Raw genomic sequence first — 24,671 nt, 5'->3', positions numbered from 1 at the left:
ATTTTCTCATGCCAAAATACATGTTTTTTGTCTTTGATATAAAATAGTTCCTCTCATTTCCATTCAATATTGGCGTTTTTTTCTTGGTGCATAAAATCTCTTCCAGTCATTCTGCAAAATCCTGTAGCAATAGGCATTCATTTTCAATTTTTAGAATCTAGCAAATTCATACTTATTAGATATACTTCAATTATAATCATTATAAACATCAAGCTTCCTTTGATTATAAAATTTAAAGGCTGGCTTCATGTGTTTGTCTTTGCTAATATGAAAGTATATACCTGAGCCACTAACTATTCTATGAGTTCTTACTTTATCTTTGTGGTCAGTGATTTCAAAAAGTATTGTACATACTTCAATATAAGTTGCAATAACTTTTATTTCAATTTGTAAAATTTAAGAGCATTATTTAGTCAGATATATTTAAAATGTAGATGTGCTTATTATATAGTTGAAAGTTTTGCTTCTGCTTGCAAATGTGAGTTTTCCCAAAACAGCAGCCTATGACAAGCTTAACTTAAAGATGTTTCTATTTAAAACAAGCAAGCTTAAAATATATATATAATTGGAATTTAAATTTTTGGTTGATTAAGTTAAATTTAAATATTGGACTTATTTTAAAAATTACACTTTAAAGTAGTTTATATTTTATTTATTTAAAAAACTATTTGAAAAATCATAACCCATCTCTTCAACTTAAGAGTTATGTCTTTATATATTATATTTGGGGGCTTATATGGAATTTTTAAAATGCCCTGCCCCCAAAATTAGTATATACAGTAACACATTTATAATTGAATGATTATTTATACATATACTTATTTCAACAATTATGCTGTATTTTAAATTCTGCAGTATAAAGTTATCCTTACTGCTAATTTTAGGGGGGGGATTTTTTAACCCCGGTGGAAATTTCTGGCATTTTTGTAGGGACAAATTCAAGGAGTTTCTTATTTTTGGTAGTTTTAAAGTTCCTGTCCATGATAATACCTGCTTTTAAAATCTTAACTCCTCAATACAAAAAAAAAAAAATGGTTCTTCAAACTTGGCTTATTCTCTCATGGACTTGTTTCATACTATGTTTTGTTTAGATTATATGCTGTTAGTTTTTCATTATTTCATTAATAATAATACAAAAGAAATTAACCTCTATTTTGTATTTTTTAAACAAAATCTAGATGAGGAAGAGGATGGCAAGACTCCAACACAACCACTGTTGAAAAAAGGCAGGCATTTTCCATCTTTTTGTTTCAATTCATTTTTTTTCCATGCTGTAAATACCAATTAAAAAAAAAGTCTTTATTGCCATGGTAAGGTTGTAATATAGTTATTTGTGAATTACAGATTAGAGAAATGATCACTGATTATTCCAAATACATAAAGCAGTTCCATCCAGAAAAATGAAATCATATCAACAAAATTGTAAAATAGCATGTTATTGGAAGTATTCAGGTCCTAAAAGCTGAGATTTTAGTGATTGAATGTTTTTTGTTTTGGCCTATGTATTAGATAATTAGGAGTTAAAAATCGAAGAATTTCTTTCATGACCATAAATTGCATCCATCTAAATGATTTTTATAATAAAATTTTATTTAACTTTTATAATATTTCCAAATTTTTCATAGTTCTGCTGAGCCTTGGGAGATACATAATCATTATTGAATTAGAGGGTAGAGGTGAAAGTTTGGAGGAGTATGGTTTGGTAGCCATATTATTTCATCATGATTAATTTTGTGCTCTGCATATACATGCCATAACATTTTGTGGTAGATACTATGATTTGAATGAAAGTAATTTACATTGGTGACAGATTTCCCCCTATGGATTTCTGCTTTATAAAACTGGGTAGTATTTTCATGATTAAAACTTTAGGCCTAATGTCAGAGCTCATTTTTTTCTTGTTTTGGTTCAAATATGGAGAACATAGTTTTCCCCCAGTACACAGTTCATTTTATGCTTAAATGGATTCTTACTAGTTTCCTAGGTACTCTAATATCAGATTGTGGGATCCTTATCCCAAAACTCTTCCCCTATCCCAAATTGCAAAATATTAAATGCCAAGGCAAACAAAGAGTAGAGTATTTCTTAGTGAATAGTTTTGACTATAAATTATTTTTTATAGATGTTCCCATTCAGTTCTTCAATTTACAGCATACTTTTAAAAAAATATTCTTGTGAGCATCACATTATTGACAGACCAAATTACAGTTTTCAGACCTCAAGAACTTGTTTAGAATTTCTGGGCCAATTATTAAAGAAATTTTGTATTTTGTTGGTACTTTCAAAACACTAAAAACATTTGGTAATTTTATATAGTAGCTCATTTTAAAAATGTTTAAAATTGATCTATAAGAAACTACATTTATTATGGTTGTCATATTGGAAAAGGAAATAATAGAATTTTTTTGTACAAAAAAGTGAGAAAATGGTAAGAAAGGTGATTAAACCAAAGGAAGCTTAATTTTTTTTTATTACATATGCTTGTTTTCATCCTTTAGAACCTAAAGGCTCTGTTGCCCCATTAAATGTAGCTGACCAAAGACTTCTTGAAGCTAGTACACAGTTTCAAAAGAAACAAGGCAAAAATACTATTGATGTCTGGTGGCTTTTTGATGATGGAGGTGAGATTGCTTCTGATTTCATTATTGAATGCTTTTTATTTAAAAAATTTTCAGTAATTGACACAGAATGAATTATTAAATGAAAAGTAAATCATAGAGTTCAATTTATTTAATGATTTATTATATTTTATTATTTAATTAGGTTTGACCTTATTGATACCTTATCTTCTGACTACTAAGAAAAAGTGGAAAGACTGTAAGATCAGAGTATTTATTGGTGGAAAAATAAACAGAATAGATCATGATCGGAGAGCGTAAGTTATTCTAAATGAAAATGAATTTTGTTTATTCAGTGGTGTGTCATTGTTAACTTGAAGATATATATGTAAGATAAAACCAGAGAGAAAATTCAGAAAACTCTTGTTCCAAATTAATATTATACTTTAAACTTTATATTTTAAGTCTGAAGAAAAAGTTTCTTTAATCAATTTTAAAATTTGAGTATACATATTTGTGTGTATCTCTATCTGTGTAATTTAGTCAACTAAATATACATTTATTTACAAATAGTACATATATATATAATTTGTATTTATATTTTGATTAAGATTTAGAACCATTAAAAAGCAGTTACACTGGTTGAAATTAGATAGTACTTCTAGATATTACAACTACTTTATCAGCATCTGTCATAGCTAGATTATCTTTTGTAGTCCCACTGATTCATCCTATCTCCAGACTCAGTTCCAGGATTAGAGACTTTATGACATAGCTAGTTTTTTGTGCTCTTCTACATTAGAATTTTAATAGTATTTAGAAACCGTAGATCTTCAGGTCTTACTGAATGAGATGAGAAAATAATATACCTAATTCTTTTATATTATGGCAATTATTATGATTCTGTCAATAGATTTAAAAAAGCTTTTGAAATAATACAATACCCATTTATGTTGGGAATAAGGGATTGGCTTTAATATGGTGTATAGTTTCTGTAACTGAAAACTAGTATCATTTATAATGGTTCAAACATTAGAGTCTTTTCTCATAAGATAGTGGTAGGGGGCAGCTGGGTGGTGCAGTGGCTAGAGCACTGACCCTGGTGTCAGGAGGACCTGAGTTCAAGTCCAGTCTAAGTCACTTAATAATTGCCTGGCTGTGTGATCTTGGGCAAATCACTTAACCCTATTGCCTTACCAAAAAAAAAGATCAGTGGTAAATATTGGGGACACTCTTATTTGATATAATACAATCTCAATAAGACAAGAAAACCAAATTGAGGAATTAAGGTTAAGAAGAAAGAAAATTATCCCATTTAAGGGTGATATGTTGCTTACTTAGAGAACTGTAGATTCAGCTAAAATATTTATCAAAGTAACAAGATATAAAATTAATCTACAAAATTGTTACCTTTCTATGTATTATTAACAAAACATCTATTAATATAATTACAAAATAAAATATCTAGAAATCACCTTATTAAGATATAGTAATCATATGACTACAACCACAAAACTTTTACAGAAATAAAGAAAATCATAATTAGTTGGAGAGTGCTGACTTGTTTATGGATAGTCTGTTTAAAATGATAAAAATAACAAGACTATCAGAATTTATTTACTGATTCAGTAGTATAATTATCATACTATCAATTAGACTGCTTTATGAAACTAGACAAAATGATAAAAATTCATCTGGAGGATCAAAAGACCAGGAAATTAAAAGAGAATTAATTTTTAAAATTGGGAAAAAAGGAAGTTTTGCAGGATTAGATACAAAATATGCTTCATGGTAATAAACATCAAAACTATTTGATACTTCTTAAATAGTCAAGAAGTCAATCGTTAGTAATTTAGGATACACAGAGATCCAAGAGCAGTTGAATATAATGTGTAACAAGAACACCAAGTGCTACAGAAAATAGTCACTATTCAACAAAATCTACTTGAAAAATTGGGGGCAGCTAGGTGGCGCAGTGAATAGAGCACCGGCCCTGGAGTCAGGAGTACTTGATTTCAAATCTGGCCTCAGACACTTGATAGTGACCTAGCTGTGTGACCTTGGGCAAGCCACTTAACCTATTGCCTTGCAAAAAAAAAAAAAAAAGGAAAAATGGAAAACAGTTTGAGAGAAATTACCCTTAGTAGACAGGTTAAAAGCATAGGGAATCTTAATTATGAAAAATATGGTGAGTTTTGGCCAAATACAGACTAAGAAGAATGAATCATCAAAATCATTTTGGATAACTTAAAAGTTTCCATAAAGACAAAAGCAATGCAATTAGAATTAGAAGGGAAATGGTAAACTGAAACAAATTTTTGGTTAGAATTTTTTGGGTAAAAATCTAATACAAATTAGGACCAAGAACCATTCTCCAAAAGATATAAACTCAGCAAAAAATAAAATGCTTCAATTCACTGATAAGAAAAATGAAAATTAATTATGATTCTTCCTTATTTCCATTAGATGGGAAATCAAGGCACCCTGTCTCCCCGCTCCCCCAAAATAAAGACAGTTCTTGGAGGGATTTTGAGAGTATACATATAGGCCTGCTTTACAGGTGGGAACTGTAAATTGAACCAACCTTAATGGGAAGCAGTTTGAAAATAAGGCCAAAAAGTCACTTAAATGCACCTAGTATATTATCTAAAATAAATGAAGGTTCTACTTGAACAAAAATATTTATACCAACATTTTTTTGTTGAAACAAAGAACTGGGTACAAGTTGAGTTTGTCTCAACAGATGATGGTACACAATATTATTGTGCTGTGAGAAATGATTTCTCACAAAACAGCCCTAATCATTAAGGCAATGGAAAGAACAAGGACCCAATAATTTTCAGAAGGTTGGGAAAGCAGTCCATGCTATATAAAGAAACAAAAGGAAGTAGAAATAAAATGTCCTACCCTCAGAGAACTGAAGCATGCTTTGTAAGATTCTACTAAATAAATTTAGAAAGACTAGTTATTGTTGTTTTTCAGATCACAATGTGAGAATTGAAATATTTCTTAAATTCTTAAATCTAAAACTTGTGTCTCTGTTTTAGGATGGCAACTTTACTTAGTAAATTCCGGATAGACTTTTCAGACATCATGGTCCTAGGAGACATTAACACAAAGCCCAAGAAAGAAAAGTAAGTTACATAAATATCTTCCTCCTTAAAATCAGATTTTACTCATAATTGTCTTTACTTTTTCTATTCTTCCATGAAAATCTGGGCTCTTCTTTATTTTCATAGAAATGTTATAAAATTGAAATATTTGTTTTCTTTTGGAACTGTACGAGAATTATTTCTGTAATCTTATCTAATTTCATGAAATAATGTATATCTTCTTCATTGTCAAATATTTACAATCATTTATGGAAGTGTATGTAGGGGGGTGAGGAAGAGAAATATCTGTGGGTGTTCACTTTTCTCATTTTTTACTACTTGTTTTTTTTTGGTGAGGCAGTGGGGTTAAGTGACTTGCCCAGAGTTACACAGCTAAGAAGTGTCTGAGGCAGGATTTGCATTCAGGTACTACTGATTCCAGGACTAGTGCTTTAGCTACTGCACCACCTAGCTACCCCTTCTTGTGCTACTCTTGACCCTGGCATACCCTAAATTTTTTGTCTGGGGATATAAATACAAGAAAGAAGGGAGCAAGTATTTCTTGAGATTTCCTGACAATGTGTGGATGACAGTGGAGTAAATGAGTGCTTCTGATAAATACCTACTTCTTTAGCTAGTTATGCACTGCTTATATGCCTCCTCATCTATTCATATCCACCATGTGCCTCTCCTGTATTTTTTGCCATGACTTATATTGTGGCATGCTAACCCATTTTATTGCAATTTAGAACACTAGTTAGTAAAAGGCTTTATTTCATATATTGTCACAAATCTTTGCAAGGAGGAATAACAGCTGAAACACAGTTTTCCACAGGTACTTTTAGTATAAAGAAAACTCATGTGGCCTTGGGAGTAACTTTTTTCTGTTTCAGGGGAGGAAAGAGATACAAAGAATATCTAATCTGCTAGTCTGATGTTAACCTGGGAATGCCGGATGGTACAGACTCCTTTTGGTTAGCCTCATGTAAGAACTGAAGTGGGCAAGAGTAGTTCATTTAACACTGAAATAGAGGCTTATTCTAAAAAGACATTACTCTTGTCAAGAAAGGAAAAATACAGTGACTGCTATCATATATACCTTTAAATCATCATAGATTGGTATTCCATGACTACCTGATTTCTCCACTCAGCAAACCCAAGTGCTTTGTTTTGTTTGGGACTGCCTTTTTTTAACCTCATTGTGGCTGTTGGTTTATATTTTCTACAGGTTCTTAGCAATATAAATTTTTGAAGTAATTGAAAAATGCTTGATCACTTGATTAATATGCATATAATTTAATCACTAAGTATATAATTTAATAAAAATGCTGCTCTTGTTCAAATGCACATAAAACACTTGAAAGGGAACCACCAATGGTTATAATATCGCATTTTGGTCTAATGTGTTTATTCTACCAACATGATTAAAACAAAATACTGAAAAAAAGAATCATTGTCAAAACTTCGTTCCCTTTCTCATCATGTAATCACATATACTATTTCACCTATAAATTTTATTTATACTGTGTATAATTTTATAATATAATAATAATTGTATTATTAGGACAAAATTCTGTGAAAAGAAATTAGAGAAATTGGAATTAGAAAATTGGGGAAAAAATTAATTTAAATTAAATTTATTGGGTCATAAAATAATCCAAGCCTAGTAAATACTTTTAAAATTTAAGAACTTTAAGCATTTCTAAGATATTCCAATAAAGGGGAAAAAAATCGATTGCTTTTCCCCTATATAAAAATAGTAGGAAATGAAGAAAGGATGATAACATTTTTTGAGATGATCATTTCACTATAAAGGGTTAATCAGCAATTCAGCATTTATTAAATTCCTACAAGTAAAGCAGTGTGTCACTTCTTCAGAGGCAATGGTTTGAAAGAAAAAGCTATGAGTGTGAAAAAACATTATTTGGTTGGTTGATTGATAAATGTACTTCTTTTCCATTATCTCTAAATAAACCCTTTCCTTTCTAGCTATTCGGTTCAAATACATAAAAATGCTATTTGACATGATTACAAAGATGCATTCTTCATAATCCAGCTGTTATTTATAAATAACCTACCATAAACTATGTTCTATTAATATTTACTTGTTTTCCAAGTTTATTTCATTATCTCATTCTACCAAGAAGTCTAAAAACACTAAAATTGATAGGAAAAATTAAAAGATTAAGTACCTCTGCTCAGAAGCAACAGAATATGAATCAAAGTCAAAGCAGGAAGATGTCCATGAATATGTATATAGAGAATAATCCAAGGACATTAGGGAGAAATGGTCCTACATTCTATTAGAAGTGACCAAGTGTCCCATAAAATAATTATTATTATCTTTGAATGCACAGTGAAATGAAATCTGCAAGCTCCTTATTTGTCTCCAAGGAAGACCTGTGAGACATCTTTCCATCTAACTGAAATTTCTTCCTTTTGTCTTTCACTTAGAGCAAGAATTTAAAGAATTTAAAGTTTAGGGCAGCTAGGGGGAGTAGTGGATAGAGCATTGACCCTGGAGTCAGGAGTACCTGAGTTCAAATTTGACCTCAGACACCTAATAATTACCCAGCTGTGTGACCTTGGGCAAGTCACTTAACCCCATTGCCTTGCAAAAACTAAAATAAAAAATTAAAGTTTGATATATTTTGGTTCCTCTAGTAATATATAGTCATTCTTTGGTCACTGGACAAGTATCTCACATGAAGAATTTGAACCATATTAATGTTCATAAATGGTTAAAACACCATGTGATTCCTAGTATCCTGTACCCTTTCTAACTACTGTGCCAGCATCTTTTGAGAAGTTGAAAAGTTTAGTACATTTTGTAATTTTTTTGTTGTTTCATTTGTATTTATAGTTATGTTAGAAAGTAGACAGTTTTAGCACAAATATCTGCTAGAAGATTTGCTGGAGTTTGAGCTCCATGTTGGGAGTACCCATTAGGCCATGAAAAATGCCAGAATTTACCTGGTGACAAATTTAATTGGGGGGTCAATAGCAGCACCCAAATGGACAATCAATAATGTGGGAATGGGAGAAGTGACACAAAGGATGGTGCCTAGTGTGAGAGGAGGCAATCAGTCGGTACCCCTTGGGGGGAAGGTTATGGGTAGATGAACTCCAAGATGGTGGGTGGGCAAGAGAGAGGAAGGGTTGTCACTATTGCCAGGCCAATGGAAAACTTTAAGGTAGAAGAATGAATGGGGGATTTTATGAAGAATTATGAAAAAGTACTTAGAAAAGTTTTTTTCCTTGTAGAAATATTGAAAATGATAACTGATTTTAAATGCTGTCTGGTTTTGTTGAAGTATTACAGCTTTTGAAGAAATGATTGAGCCATTCAGGCTTCATGAAGATGATAAAGAACAAGATATTGCAGATAAAATGAAGGAAGATGAGCCTTGGAGAATCACAGATAATGAGCTTGAACTTTATAAAACAAAGGTATTCTTTCTTTCTGTTCATAGTCATACCATATGTTCTAAAATAGTACATTTTTAAAAATGTTTCCATAGACAAATTTCTGAAGAATTTTTTCTGTCTTGCAGAATCTTAATTTGTCATTGATCATTTATTTATTCACTCATATTTTAGCTTTATTTTTCCATTTCTATAATTATTAAGCATGAGTATTGCTAGTTTTCTAAATTGGAACTGACTTTTCTCCTTCAACTTTTAGACATATCGCCAGATAAGATTAAACGAGTTATTAAAGGAACACTCAAGTACAGCTAATATAATTGTCATGTAAGTAAAATGTATGATATATATTGTTTGATAAGACTTTTTGTGGTGAAGTGTTATCTGTTTTAGATGGATGACTAGATAGATAATGTTTTCATCTATTCCAGTTTAGATTTTTGGTGTTGTGTTCTAACATACATTTTAAGTTAATGCCTTTTAAATATTTATATATGTTTGTGTGTATGCATGTATGTATACAGAGAGAGAGAGAGACACTTGTGGTGAAGAAGAAATCAGCTGTTTATCATTATTAATTTTAATATCAAGAATGCTGTTAAATCAGTTTAACTTTCCCTCTCTTTAAATATAAGTACCTCTAAATCCAATGCTATTTAGCCAAATTCCTTGCTATATTTTTTCTGCTTTAAGTAACATTTTGCATCATTTCATTGCAAGTGAACAAGGAAAAGTAAAAATAACCCCTTATCTCTGTTAACACCAAATTCTTACCCACGAATGGAAGTAGTTAGGAGGCACAATAAATGAAGTGTCAGACCTAGGAAAACTCTTCTTCCTAAATTCAAATTCAACCCTGTGCAACTCACTTAGCTCTCGTCACACCTATAAAATGAGATGGAGAAGGAAATGGCAAACTATTCCAATAACTTTGCCAAGAAAACTGCTAATGGAATACAAAAAATTGAACACAACTAAAACAAACTGAACAATACCTATAAATGAATCCAACAGACCCTTTGTTTACCTTCTCTTTTTCCTTTCTCCTGATAGAATTTAATAAGTTTAATTCAAATTTGGTGTCCTTGTTTTCATTTACCAAGAGCAGGAGTCACCCAGTTTTTACTTTACTTGCATTTCTATCTGTTTTAGAGCTTTTGTTGTTAAAACAAAGAAAAAATTAAATATAAAAGAAAAAAAGCAAAAACAGTTCACTAATATCATGTCACTAATGTTACCATAATATGAATATTACCATTATAAGGTGATTATTTTAAATACAAAATAATGTTTTTAAAGTTTAATTTGTTCAAATTGTTTAAACAACTATTGTTGAAAGTCAGTAAAAGACTTGCCAGGTAGGAGATGATCATAGAGCTCTAGAGCTGGAAGAGATTTGAGAATCCATCGGTCCAATTCCTACATTTTACAGATAAGGCAATCAAGGCTCAAAGAGACTGAAGATGAAAATGAAGTAAGATTAGTTATTACTGTACTGTTATACATGCTGTCCCTTTCTTGCTTTAGTTTTAAGTAGATGATTTCTTTATCTATTTGAAATAGAAATAGAAACATCTTTTGAGGTGTTTATTGCACCAATGTGTAAAATGTGTTCAGCTCTGTGCATCATTATGGGAAAAAATTGTTACTTTCTTTAGTCCAACTTGAAACAGTTAGGTTATTGCTGATACAGTAGAATAAAGCATTTGGTAAGTTCTTGAATTTCTGTGTACTTTCAGTTAAATATTTTCTTGTTTTACTAACATTAAACATGTTTAATTATGTATTGTTATTTTCTTACTATTAGGAGTCTGCCAGTTGCACGAAAAGGTGGCGTGTCTAGTGCCCTTTACATGGCATGGTTAGAAGTTTTATCTAGAGACTTGCCACCAGTCCTTCTTGTCCGTGGAAATCATCAGAGTGTCCTTACCTTCTATTCATAAACACTACATCATGGACAGCCCTAGGGAAAATGGCATTACAATCCCTAGTAAAGTGACTTGAAATCTTCTATGAGACTGTGATATGGTGGCAAAACAGTGACTTTTCTTCCATAATTTCACTGATTTGAAAGCACACGGGGAAGTCACTCCATTTGCATGGTTGTGGAGACTTCAGTTTTATTCCTTATTTTTGGACATAAGATTTTTCTTTGCTACTTGAATAGCAATAAAAGTGTGTTTTTATTTTCAGTTGATGAAAGAAATATAGATTTATAAAAGCCTTTTAGCCTTGAGGTGCCTTCTGAGATTTAACCAAATTTCATCCACATATACCCTCTTTTATAAATTTATATAGAATATCAAACTTTGCCTTCAACTAAGACTGTAGCTCAAATGTAAGTTGGTTTCTAGTTTCTTCCACCTTAAAAATGAATGCTGCTTTTCTGTCTTCCATTGAGCAATTAGTTGTTTTTAGTATTGTATGTTTTCTATTACTGTACTTTTTTATGGTCTCTGTTAGATGTTAATGAGGTAAGAATTAGGGCAGGTCTTATCATTTGAGATGAAAGAATAAGAATGTCCAAAAGTGAAGTCCATTTAAGTATGCATGTATAAATGTTAAACCTTAAGAAAAGTTGTTCCATCTTTTATGAAGCTTTACGTTATTAATGCCATAATTTCCAGTTAACTTAAGAAATGGTCAGAAGATTTATTCTCAGTAGTTTTATTTGACATTGAAAACTATATTCCATTCTACAGCCTAAAATACACATAATTTTTAATTAATAGAGGGGACCTGTCCATATTTGTCCTTCAAAACTGTTTGATTTTTCAGTTAAGAACTTAGGTTTCCTGTAGGAAATTTGGGTTAAGTGATGTCATCTTCAGAGTATTTCAGTAAACACTATGGCATTCTACCATCCTTTTTAAATCATACCGTTTCTTTAGTTTCTCATCAAAAATGGTTAAATGGACCACTGGTTACTTAGTGAAATGTTTTTAGGCCAATTCATTTGTCAAATATACTTAGTCTTAATATACTCAGGTTTGAACATTTAGATTTAATCCATTCTTAATATGTAAAGCCCATATTAAAAACTGCCAGGTTGTGCTTTTTTGAACATTTGTTTTGACATCATAGTCTTATCAGTATGTGTAGTGATAATGCGTAAACATTATTCCTGAAAGCTTTCTATACAAATTATTAATGTGAATTTTTTCATTCTTTTATATTCAAGAAAAGATTGCCTAAAAACATTTCAAGAGTTTTAAACAGTCACACACACACACACACACACACACACACACACACACATACATACATCATATATATGATATATATTTTATATGTATGCATTATATATTTTATATATACATACACTACAAACCACATGTTACTAGGCCATATTGCTGGGTTCAGCAGTGTTCAGTGATCAAAATTCATTAGCTAACAATTTTGTTAAACATAAGATCAAAGTGAATTATCATACGGTTTTCTTAATGAACAAAGTTTTGGTCATTTGTAAGATACATTGTAATTACAAATGACTATAATTTGTGATAGTGAAATGTTCTATAGCGCATCCATATTGCTATTCAGTCCAGTTATTTATAAGTTTCAAAATAGTTTTAAAAAAAATTTTTTTTGCTGCTGGTTCTCCAGATCTTTGAATTTTTTTTTCCATTTAAAATTGTAGTTTTATTTGATTTTTGCTGCATGAACATGAAGTTTGAGAATGGACCTGGTAATTTTTTAATGTAAAATATTAGTTAAATTGCAATATTTTGTTTTCCAAATTTTTTTCCTAGATCATAACTCATTAACCTTATTGCATTTATTACAGGATTTGCAGTAATTGTCAGTGAGAATAGTAGGAATGTAAAATTACTCAATAAGCATGGAATTGTTACCATGTTTGAATTTTTTTTCCTTTAAACCAGATGGACAGTAGGGCATGGACTTAGTGCTGCTATCTTGAAATGTGCACAGGTACAATTATTTTAAAAGTTTTGCCCATTCAGGAAACCATCACTTGTTACAATCTGTACCACAGGAACCAAATGAAGTGTGTGTATTCATAGATGTGTAAAAAGTATATTTAAATATGCATACTTGGGTTGGGGAAGGGAATTTGTAGTCAATAAAATAATGTAAGTTGCTTTTCACCTATGGATTCTTTATTTTTAACTAACACTAGATACCAGGTCAAAAAGGTTCCAAGTTATTGTAACTCCAATAAATTTCATCAGTTAATTGTTAGAAACAGATAATAGCTAGTGATGAAGTTATTCTGTTTTGTTTATACTGAATTGATTGTTTTGATGCCAAATTTTTTTAGTTCTAATCATTGGTGATGACTTGAAATAAGCAATTGTGCATTGGCATTTGGCAGTTCATTATTTCTGTAGACAAAAATGTATGGGGGTTTAGCTAAAATAACTCTTTTAAGTTGACAAATAACAGTAGCTTGATAAAATCAATTATTTATTTGTTACATTTCATATTTGTATTTTAGGTTTCCTTTTACATAAATTCTTTTATGCTTTTATGATATTACATATTTAAAGAAAATGAGGAAATAACTTAAATAATTGTGCTTTGGTGGATAATTATCAGCTAAGTTTGAAATTGTAATTTTGATAAACCCGTAACTGTCACATGAATGCTTTTCTAATGTTTTAACACTGAATATTGCAGTTTTAACTTTGTGTAAAGATTACTGCAATAAAGGAAGTGAAACTGATAAAAATCATTTGTCTATTTGTTTCATAAATACTATTTTCTAGCTTTTTTTGCTTTGTAAATATCTAAAAGATAGCATTACCAGCTTCATTTTGGTCAAATCTTTAAAAGTAGCACACAGTTTGTGTTAACAAAGTTATGAATGACTTTCTTTTACTGGTAAACATGTCACCTGAGCCATAAGGAGGACTTACATAAATGTTTTAAGAAAACTGCTAATTCTTGGACCATTATAATTGAGATCTTATGGATCCACCTCCTCGTTTTACAGGTGAGGAAACAGACCCAGATAGGTCATGTTCCTTGCTCTAAGGACATTGCCTAAATTTAGTTTATATACCCTTAATCAAAGCTGATGCTTTCCTATTCTCAAACTGCCTTTTATGTAGCAGGTGGTCGGATATAACATTTCACTTTACTTTATCCAATAATTTTAAGTTTCAGTTCTTATTCAGGAAACTTTGGTGCTGCAAGTTAAATTCTATAATCACTTGTTTCAAAACAGTGTCAAATTCATAGTGTGGAAAACAATACAAAATTACAGTGTCATTTGGTTTCACTACCTGAAACCTTCCTCTGTGTCTGAGCCTCCAAGTCATGACCCTTACCACCTTTAACCTGTAACATTTTCTGACCCACTAAGTGAGAACCAAACATTTAAAACAGACAGAGAAGACATTTCTTTGTATTTTTCCTCCCTGAAGGGTCCCAGAGAAAAACTAAATTAAAAAAAAATTAATGAGAAGTGTATATATATCCCAATGAGCAAAAAAAAAAAAAAACTCAGCTCAGGTTACCAGTTACACCTACTTCTCTAATTTATCTCATTTATATAGTGCCTCCTCACCTCACTGTCCAAAGAGCCAATTCAATCAATACTTTTAATCAGTTGCTCTGAAATTCAATTTAGTTACTACTTCAAAATTTTTTTCCTCAAACTTGTGATTTTTTTTGCAATGAGGAATACTTGAGGAGGAATCCACCACACCACATACAAAACAGTGAATTTTCCATTGTATAATAGACTTGAATGTTGTCTGGGTCATGAGATAGTATAATTATTAATGTCTGAAATCATATATTATCTCTTTTTCCTGCTCTCTCAAAGCATCAGGATCCTCTTTAACCTCAAATCATCTCCCTATATATTTATTTGTGAATTTCCCTACCCCCTGGTAGATTATAAGTTTCTGAAGGACAAAAATTGTTTTTCATTTTGTTATTAAATTCTCAATGTTTAGCAGCTTGTTAGAGTAAAGAATGATAGCAGTGAATTAGTTTGTCATCTCTGTGCCAAAGTAGATTAGATAATATAATTCACTAAGAACAGGTTGGATTTATTCTAGTAGTGCAAAGTTGTTTTAACATTGGAAAAATTGTAAACAGGTTTGTGAAGGCAATAATAATTTCTCATAACTATATTGTGATAGAATATTAATTCCCTTTAGAGAATACTAGACCTATATTAGCACCTTGCCTCACTAATTAGAAATTGTTTCTCCCTATGTTAATTACAAATTTAGGAGAAAAATACTCAGAATGTAAGGAGATCATCCACCAGGAAGAAACAAGAATTCAGAAAGATTACCAAGATGATAAATCTTTGTAGATCACTTTCAAGTAAAGAAATTGTGAAAATTCCTGTGTGCAGGCCGCTAAGGAGGTTAATGATTTTCCCCCCATTTCCTAAATGGTATATTTATCATCATATTCTTAGCAGCTCTGTTTCTAGTGGCAAAGAATTGGAAATTAAATGAATGTCCATCAGTTGGAGAATGACTAAACAAATTATGGTATATGTATGTTAGGGAACACTATTGTTCTATTAGAAACCAGGAGGGATAGGAATTCAGAGAAGCCTGAAAAGACATGCATGAACTGATGCTGAATGAGATGAGCAGAACCAGAAGAACACTGTATACTATAACAGCAACCTGGGGTGCTTAATGGACTTGCTCATTTCATCAGTGCAATAATAAGGGACAGTTTTAGTGTATCTGGTATGGAGAATACCATCTGTATCTAAAGAAAGAATTGTGGAGTTTAAACAGAGACCAGTCTATTGCTTTAATTTTTTTTAAAAGTTATCTTATGTATTATGTAAGTTTGCTATTTTTTTATATTTTATTTTTTCCTTAAGGATATGATTTTTCTCTCAACACATTCATTTTGATCAATGTATAGCATGGAAACAATGTAAAGACCATCAGACTGCCTTCTGTAGGGGGTGGGGGAAAGGAAGTGTGATTGGGGGAAACTAAAAAAATTTTTAAAAAATTGCTTGTTTAAAAAAAAAAGAATTCACTCTCTTTCCAATTCCTTGTGACCATAATGGGATGATCTCTGTTATCAATAAGTTTATTTGTTAAATCCCAGAGAATAAAACTTCATGTCATGTCTAATCTATATATTTTTTTCTATTATGTTATTTTAACCCTGTGTTTTTAAGGTTCTTAAAATTTTAGGGTTCACAGGTCATATTAATAAAAAATGACCATCAGAAGCAACATGGAGAAATAGAGAGCTAGTCCTGCCTCAGCCATGGAGGCTGATTGCTCCTATAGCAACTTCCTTTACCTCTCAGTGCTCTAAACAAATCTATGGCTATAAATTGAAGAAAAGTAGTCAACTTATACTAGTTGAGGGAATTAACTCATACCAGTTAAATCACAGGCCTATTCTTATGCCTAATCCTAGTAGAGCAGTAAATGCCAGGGGTGGGGAAAAGACAAAAAAAAAAAATGTGCCTTTAAAAAAAAGGAGTAAAAAGATACTCTTAATCTAATCAAAATTATCCTTTTTAAACAATTTTTGCAATGGAGAAAGATGATTTACAACCATGAATGGCAAGAATTATCCTACAGCAAAGGAAATGGATCTTTAGTAGGGGGAAAAAAAAGGATTTTCAAGCACTCTTGAAGAAAAGAGCAGAACTGAGTAAACATTTGGAAATGGAATTGCAAGCTGATATTGATATTTGTCCTTCATTCTCAAAATTCACAATTATATGTCTGAAAAGAGAATGTGTGGGAATTATTTATATACATGTTGATAGAAGGATAAAATACAATTGTCTTCTCTGGTCATAGATAAAGGTTAAAATGACAATATGTGGGTACTTTTCTATTTTAATGGTCTTAGAAGCCAAAAATGGGAGGGAAATCACTTGCATATTAGAGATATATAAGATGAAAAGTGAAGGAGGTGTAGGGGAAAGAGTGTCAATTATAAAAATAATCAGTTTAAAAGAAGAATGAACATAATTACACAAACATACACACAGAGAAATACATTAAACTCAATCCATAACTATTAAATGCCTGTTATCTGCCTTTAAGGAGTTCATAATCTGTAAAGATAGTTTGCAAACCACTACAAAAAACCAGCTCTATGCAAGATCCATTTGAAATAATAAAGGGGAGGTAATATAATAATTATCAAGAGACTAAGGCAAGACTTCTTGTCAAAGGTGGGATTTAAGGAAAGTCAAGAAAGCCAGGAGGTAGAGATGACAAGGAAGCACACTCCAGGCATGAGGGGTAGCCAGTGAAGATAAATAGAATCGTATTGGAGTAATGATTTGACATTAACCAGTAACTGGTCACTGCAACACAGTACATGGAAGTAAAGTTTAAGAAGACTGGAAAGATCAGAAGTGGCCAGGTTATTGAAGGATTTTGAATGTCAAAAATAATTTTTCATTTGATCCTGAGGTGATAGGAAAGCATAGTCAGACCTGAAAATTAATTTGGTACCTGAGTGGAGAAAACGATTTGGAAGAGATTTGAGGCAGGGACCCCATCCTACTGAAAGTAGTTGAGATGATGAGAACCTGCATAAGGGTAGTGGCAGTGTCAGGAGAAAGGGGTGTATATTAGAGGTGATAGGAAAACAACAGGACAACCGAATGGATGGGGTGGGGTTTGAGAGAAGAAAGTGTGACATTGACAACACCTAGATAATGTATAAATAGATAATGGTTCCCTCAACAGCAATAGGGTATTTAGCGAGAGGGAGGGTTTAAGGGTACAGATAGAGTTCCTCTTCACTTATACTAAGTATATTTACAGGACATTTGGTTTGAGATACCCCATTGGAGATGTGAGAACTGGAGATTTGGAGAGAGATTAGACCTCAGCAAGTAGATCTGAGAATCTTCTGTGGAAAGGTAATAGATTCAATGAGAAATGGTTAAGTCAGCAAGTAAAATAGTATAAAGGGGAAAAGACCCAGGACATAACTTGGGTTTACCCACAGTTAAGTAACCTTGATGAAAGACTGAATGGTCAGATGAGAAGAAAGTACTAGACTGAAGACAGTGTTCAATAGTGTTGGGAGTTTTAAAATTCAACTGTGAGGTGCAAGGTCACAATGTCACCCCCTCTCTTCAAGAGAAGGGATCCCAGAGCAAGACTTCAGGAAAGGACCATGTTTTGACTATGGCCTTGTGATGTCAGCCATAGAACAATAGATGAGAGAGACCAGGACAAAATAATCTTGCAGAGTCTTAATTAAGAACTAAAGAAATTCAGGAAATAAGACTGAAAAACTAAGAAAACAAAAAAAGTTAACTGTTTGATGATGGATAACTCCAAAAATAACAGCCTCAAAGAAAAATTTTTTCCACAAGCTCAATTAGAATTCCTAGAAGAAATGCTAGTTTGGGGGAATAAAACACCTAAAAATATTATAAATGAAATAATGCTAGAAAAAAATTAGAAATTAGAGCAGTGGAGATTTGAAAAGTCGATGAGTGTTTATTAAGTATATACTATGTGCTAGGGGATAAAGAAAGCCAAAAAAATAGTCCTTTCCCTCAAGGAGCTGTATGTGTATGTGTCTGAATTGATATGTATGGATATCATATATATATATATATATATATATATGAAGTTGGGGATAATCTCAAGAGTGAAGGTGTTGAGATTATGGAAAGGCTTCTTAAAAGATCCAAAAGTAGGTATATGTTATTTATTTTTAGGAAAAGCTTAGAGAAGTCAACATCTAAAAGCTAGGATTTTTTACTTTAAATAGCAGAATATTTTTATATTTGATTCCAGAGGTGAGAGAGAGCCATGGGGGTATATCAAATGGATTGGGGTGGGAAGTGACCTGCAGGACATAGAATTTGAGATGTCAAATAGGCAGTTAAAGATGTGAGACTGTAAACAGATTTGAGAATCATCACACATAGAGATGTTAATTGAAATTATGGGAACTCATAACATCACAAATGTAAGAAATAAAAGGGAGAAGAGAAAGGAGTCAAGGACAAGAGACTCTAGGGACACCCACCATCAACAAGCATGGCCTGGACAAAGATACAGCAAAAGAGACTGAGGAGGGGTCAGACTAGGAAAAATTAGTCATTTAAAAAAACCCTAAAAAGAACAGAGTAGCTAGGGAGTCAGAGTCAGAGTGGGAGAAGGGAGTAACACCTCTCCCCTAAACCTAACAAATTCTAAAGCAGCAGAACACACAAAAAGATGGTGAAACATTTTCCAGGCTCAAACAATTTAGAAGATTGACAAATAATCTGTTGCATCAGATGACAGGGTAGCTCTGTTAGTGTAGGCCATACCAGTGCAGACTGGGCCCCAACAATACAGAAGCCCAGACCTCTCAGCCTACAGAGGATTAGGGAGTTGACCATACTAGAATCCTGGTCATAGTTAAGGGCAAGAAGGAGTACTAGTACACTAGAACTATCTGCCATTGTGCAATAGGGACCAATAATTACTGTTCCAGGGCAAAAAAGAGCACTTATGGTCATTCACAGCCTAGAGCACAGGCCAGAAGAGTAGTAACACTGAAAACAGGTCCCTTGAAGTTTCTGAAAAGAGCTGAATAAAACCCCAGAACCCTGGAAACAGCCCTACCTTAACAAAGAATTAAAAGTCAAGTAATAGTTTGGGGAAGTGAACAAACAAAAAGATTCTCAACACAGAAAGTTACTATGGTAACAAGGAAGATTATAACACTTAGATGATGAAGTCAAATCTAGTATTTGGTCTCAGACCATAGAAGAACTCTAAAAGGATTTTGAAAATCAAGTAAGGGAGATAGAGGAACAATTGGAACGAGAAATGAGAGTGATACAAGAAAATCATGAGAAATGAGTCTACAGCTTGGTAAAGGAGACAAAAATACTCAAGAAAATAACACTTTAAAAAAAAAAACAAACTATTTAGAAATACTAAAAAATCCAGTGAGGAAAAGAATGCCTTAAAAACAGAATTGGGGGTGGCTAGGTGGGGCAATGGATAAAGCACCGGCCCTGGAGTCCCTGGGTTCAAATCCAGTCTCAGACACTTAATAATTACCTAGCTGTGTGGCCTTGGGCAAGCCACTTAACCCCATTTGCCTTACAAAAACCTAAAAAAAAAAAAAAAAAAAAAAAAGAATTGGCCAAATGAGAAGCACAAAAATTCACTGAAGGAAAAACTCCTTAAAAAGTAGAATTAACCATGAAAAAGAGGACAATAATTCCTTAAAAATTAGACCTGAGCAAATAAAAGCCAATGACTAATAGAAATCAAGAAACAATTACAACAGAACTAAAAGAATTAAAAAATAAAGGCAATATGAAATATCTCATTGGAAAAACAGCTGACTTGGAGAATGGATCCAAGAGAGATCATTTAAAAATGGACTACCTGAAATCCATGGTCAAAAAGAAAAAAAGCCCAGACATCATCTTTCAAGACATTATCAATGAAAAAATTGTCCTGAAAGTCTAGAACCAGAAGGTAAAATGGAAATTGAAAGAATCCATTGATCACCTCTTGAAAGAGATCCCAAAGTGAAAACTTCTAGGAATATTATAGCCAAATTCCACATCTCCCAGGTCAAGGTAAAAATACTGCAAGCAGTCAAAAAGAAAAAATTCAAGTATTGTAGAACCACAATCTGGATAATATACATAATATTTAGCAACTTCTAAATTAAAGGATCAGAGGGCTTGGGATATGATATTCCAGAATGCAATCAAGCTAGAATTATAACCAACATATATACATAACCAACATATATACCCAATTATAACCAACCAATATATACCCAACAAAACTGAATGTAATCCTTCAGGGGAAAAATTGGATATTCAATGAACTAAAGGACTTTCAAGCATTCTTGATGAAAAGATTGGAGCTGAATAGAAAATTTGACTTTCAAATACAAAACTCAAGCATAAAAAGGTAAACAAGAGAACTCATTCGGGACTTAATAAGGGTTAACTGTTTAAATTCCTTCATGGGAAGATGATACTCATAAGAACATTTTTTATTATTAGCATGGTTAGAAGGAGGACACCAGTGTGAGTTGAATATAAAGAGATGCTATCTAAAAAATAAAATTAAGGGGTGAAAGAGAAAATGTTCTGGTAGAAAGGTAAAGGGAGGGGTGGCTAGGTGGTGCAGTGGATAGAGCACTGACCATGGAGTCAGGAGTACCTGAGTTCAAATCCGGCCTCAGACACTTAATAATTACCTAGCTGTGTGGCCTTGGGCAAGCCACTTAACCCCTTTTGCCTTGCAAAAACCTTTAAAAAAAAAAAAGGAAGGTAAAGTGGAGGTATAGCATGAAGCAACTTATCTATAAAAGACATGAAAAAGCTTCTACAGTGGAGGGCAAGAGAAAGGAGGTGAGGGGAAAGTGGGTGAATCTTATCAGAATTGACTCAAAGAGGGAATAACACAATTCTGTAAAAAAAAATCCTACTCTATAGGAAAGTAGGAGAGGAAGGGGAAAAGAGGAGGAGTGGTGATAGAAGGGGAAGCAAACTGGGGGAGGGAGTAGTCAAAATACACTTTTGAGGAGGGACAGGGTGAAAGGAGAGATAATAGAATAAATTGGGGGGAGGAGTGAAAGGGGTAGGATAGAGATACAGTAAGCAATAGCAACTGGAAAAAACTTAGATTTAAGTTACTCTGATAAAGTTCTCATTTCTCAAACATATACAGAACTGAGTCAAATTTATAAAAAATAAGAACAATTTCCATAGATTTTAGATGAAGTAATCAAAGCTATCTGTGGCCATGAGATTTACTATTGAGAAATGCAGGTTAGAACAGTTCTGAGGGTAATAACTAGTAGAAATGGATGAATCAAAAGACAAAGCATGTTTATAGGCAGAGGGAAGCAGCCAAAAGATGAGGAAAGACTAAAACTAAGAGAGTAGGGTTGAAAATGGGCAGTTTGGTGGAGATCAGAATGAATAGAATCACTTCTACATGGAGAGGAGTTAACTTTGTCAAGAAAAGATGCCCTTCATGTGAGATAGGAATAAATGTGATAGTGGCAGAAGGCATTAGTAATGTGAGATAAAGAATAAGGGAGAAGAGAGAGCCATTAAATGTTCTCATTTTTTTAATTGAAATATGAGGGGGCAGCTAGGTGGTACAGTGGATAAAGCACCTGCTCTGGAGTCATTAGGACCTGAGTTCAAAAACCAGTCTTAGAACTTAATACTTACTTAGCTATGTGACTTTAGGCAAGTCACTTAATCCCACTGACTTGCAAAAAAATCAAGAAGTAAGAGAAGGAGAAGAAGAAATATGAGGCAAGGTTCTCAGTTAAAAGGATAGCTAGGGGTGGCTAGGTAGTTAGTGCAATGGATAGAACACTGGACCTGGAGTCGGGAATATCTGAGTTCAAATCTGGCCTCAAACAATAATTACCTAGCTGTGTAACCTTGGGCAAGTCAACCCCATTGCCTTGCCAAAAAAAAAAAAAGAGAGAGAGAAAGAGAAAGCAAAGATGTGGGGAAACTACTGTAGTGAATCAGAGTAATAATAGGATAATGAATCTATCAGGAAGACTTAAAAGAATTACCTTAATAGCCTAGCCCAAGAGGTCCAAAACTTTACCCAAGTAACAAAATACTTTAAAAGAAGGATGAGTTTTAACAAGAGGAGTTTTACTCAGGACTAGCTAGGCTGACAAACTAGACGGAGGTAGTACAGCAAGACAATCCTCAAAACTACCCTAACAAAGATCTGAAAAATGCCATAAACCAAGTCATGTTCAGGAAATCAAAGAAAATTACAGTCATTCTAGCCTACATCTACATAAGGAAAGAGAGAAATCAGAAGACACGGGGAACTGAATCCATCTAGGAGCAGTTATGTGGAACTTTCTAGAATAGAAACTGAACAAGGACCTATCTGCAACTGTCCACCAGGGAAGGATAAAGTCTCAGATCTATTACAGAGGGACCTGACCTGCAGGAAGTAGGAGTAGATGCTAACAAGTATCTCTGTTCTTCATTATCAATTGCTAGGTCACAAATCCAATGCAGTTAGGGGAAAGTACCTGTGCTTAATGAATGGTGGTCCAAAACAAAGAAAGAGTTGTGGACTATGGGCTGTGGACTTTATCTTAAATGATAAGCAGGAATAGAAACTAGCAGCAACTGAGATTCTGATCCTTTGAGCTGTTTGTGGTCTTGGAGCTCCCACATAATCTGAAGCCTTTAGTGGAATAACCAGGGCAGGAAGCCAAGACCAAAGGGGAGTCTAGTTCTGTTACTCTGAACCTATAGAGCTTTTGAGCTTTGCAGGGGCTAACAGTAGCTAAGTCTAGAAGCTTTCTTCTAGAACTCCAACCATAATTGTGTTCCTCAGACATATAAACTCCAAACTTATACTTTGGGTACCTTGAAAGCTTGTAGGTCCTTACCTTGATCTGCCTGGGATCCTGGAATAAGACAATATTCAGTATCCTGACATAGCTGCAAAAGAATCCAAGAGGACAAAAAACAGGACCAACTTATATAAAAGCTGTTTCCTCCACAAGTGTGCAGAGCCTTGCCTTAATACCAAGACCCAAATCTGGAATTAAGGCTTATTAAGAATAACCAAAGAGAAAAAATAACACCATAAAAGTAACACAGAAGCTCAAGACACAAATCCAGAACAAGAATGTGATTCCAAAACACCTACAAGCAAAACTTGAAAGAGAAATACCAGTTCTGGACTTATTCTCTCTTTATCACTCTCTTCTGGGAAACAAGAAACAAAGAGAAGAAAAAATATTATAGAACAATATGATGGAGGGAAATACAAATTATCATAATTATTAATGTGAATAGGATGAATTTAACAATAAAATGAAAAATAGAATAGATTTTTAAAATAGCACCCTACAATATATGGTTTAAAAGAAACATGTTTGACTCAATTCTCACCTAACTTTAACTAACTGAATGGGTTTTACCTCAGGCAAACAGACCTGGGAAAAGCTTTAATTTAGTAGGCCAAAGTCATCTGCTTCATCCCAGGCTATCCTCAAATAGCTTGATTCTTGTCTTGCCATAGGACTTCCATAACTGGAGTAGGCTGATAATTTTGCCCAGTTATGCCTCATTAAAATCCAGTTCAATCACAAGTCAAGACACTACCCTCATTATATCATTAGTACTCTTTGAGAATGAAGGACGAACAACATCAATATGAATCATAAAGATTTACACTGGGGGCAGCTAGGTGGCACAGTGGATAAAGCACCGGCCTTGGAGTTGGGAGTACCTGGGTTCAAATCTGGTCTCGGACACTTAATTATTACCTAGCTGTGTGGCCTTGGGCAAACCACAACCCCATTTGCCTTGCAAAAAAAAAAACACCAAAAAAGATTTACACAGTTAAAATAAGAAACTAGAGAAAAATCCATTACATTTCTGCTAAAAGAAAAAAAAGCAGAGGTAGTAATCATGATCTATGATTTCAGAATAGCAAAAATTCACTTAAAGAGATAAATAAGGAAACTACATTTTGTAAGATACAATAAATAATACTAAACATATATGAAACAAATGATATAATATCCAAAAACTTAAAGAAAACATAAATGAGTTACATGAGATATAATAATGCTAGGGTACCTCAATGTACCCCCTTTTGGATATAGAAAG

General features: G+C 32.9%; 1 protein-coding gene across 1 annotated transcript in view; it reads left to right on the top strand.

Annotated features, from left to right (window-relative positions):
* SLC12A2 (solute carrier family 12 member 2) overlaps positions 1–16,756 on the top strand; it is a 127,573-nt gene extending 110,817 nt beyond the window's left edge. Inside the window, exons 21-27 of the mRNA XM_074201273.1 lie at positions 1,179–1,226; positions 2,499–2,621; positions 2,764–2,875; positions 5,606–5,692; positions 8,965–9,100; positions 9,336–9,403; positions 10,884–16,756. Coding sequence (XP_074057374.1) covers positions 1,179–1,226; positions 2,499–2,621; positions 2,764–2,875; positions 5,606–5,692; positions 8,965–9,100; positions 9,336–9,403; positions 10,884–11,019 — 710 coding nt within the window. The 3' untranslated portion in view covers positions 11,020–16,756. The remainder of the gene's footprint in view (positions 1–1,178; positions 1,227–2,498; positions 2,622–2,763; positions 2,876–5,605; positions 5,693–8,964; positions 9,101–9,335; positions 9,404–10,883) is intronic.
* Positions 16,757–24,671: the final 7,915 nt, after the last annotated feature.

Source organism: Macrotis lagotis, chromosome X, assembly GCF_037893015.1.
Source record: "Macrotis lagotis isolate mMagLag1 chromosome X, bilby.v1.9.chrom.fasta, whole genome shotgun sequence".
NCBI classification, from domain to species: Eukaryota; Metazoa; Chordata; class Mammalia; order Peramelemorphia; family Peramelidae; genus Macrotis; species Macrotis lagotis.
Note: the sequence above shows the minus strand (reverse complement) of the source record. Positions and strands in the feature narration are given on the sequence as shown.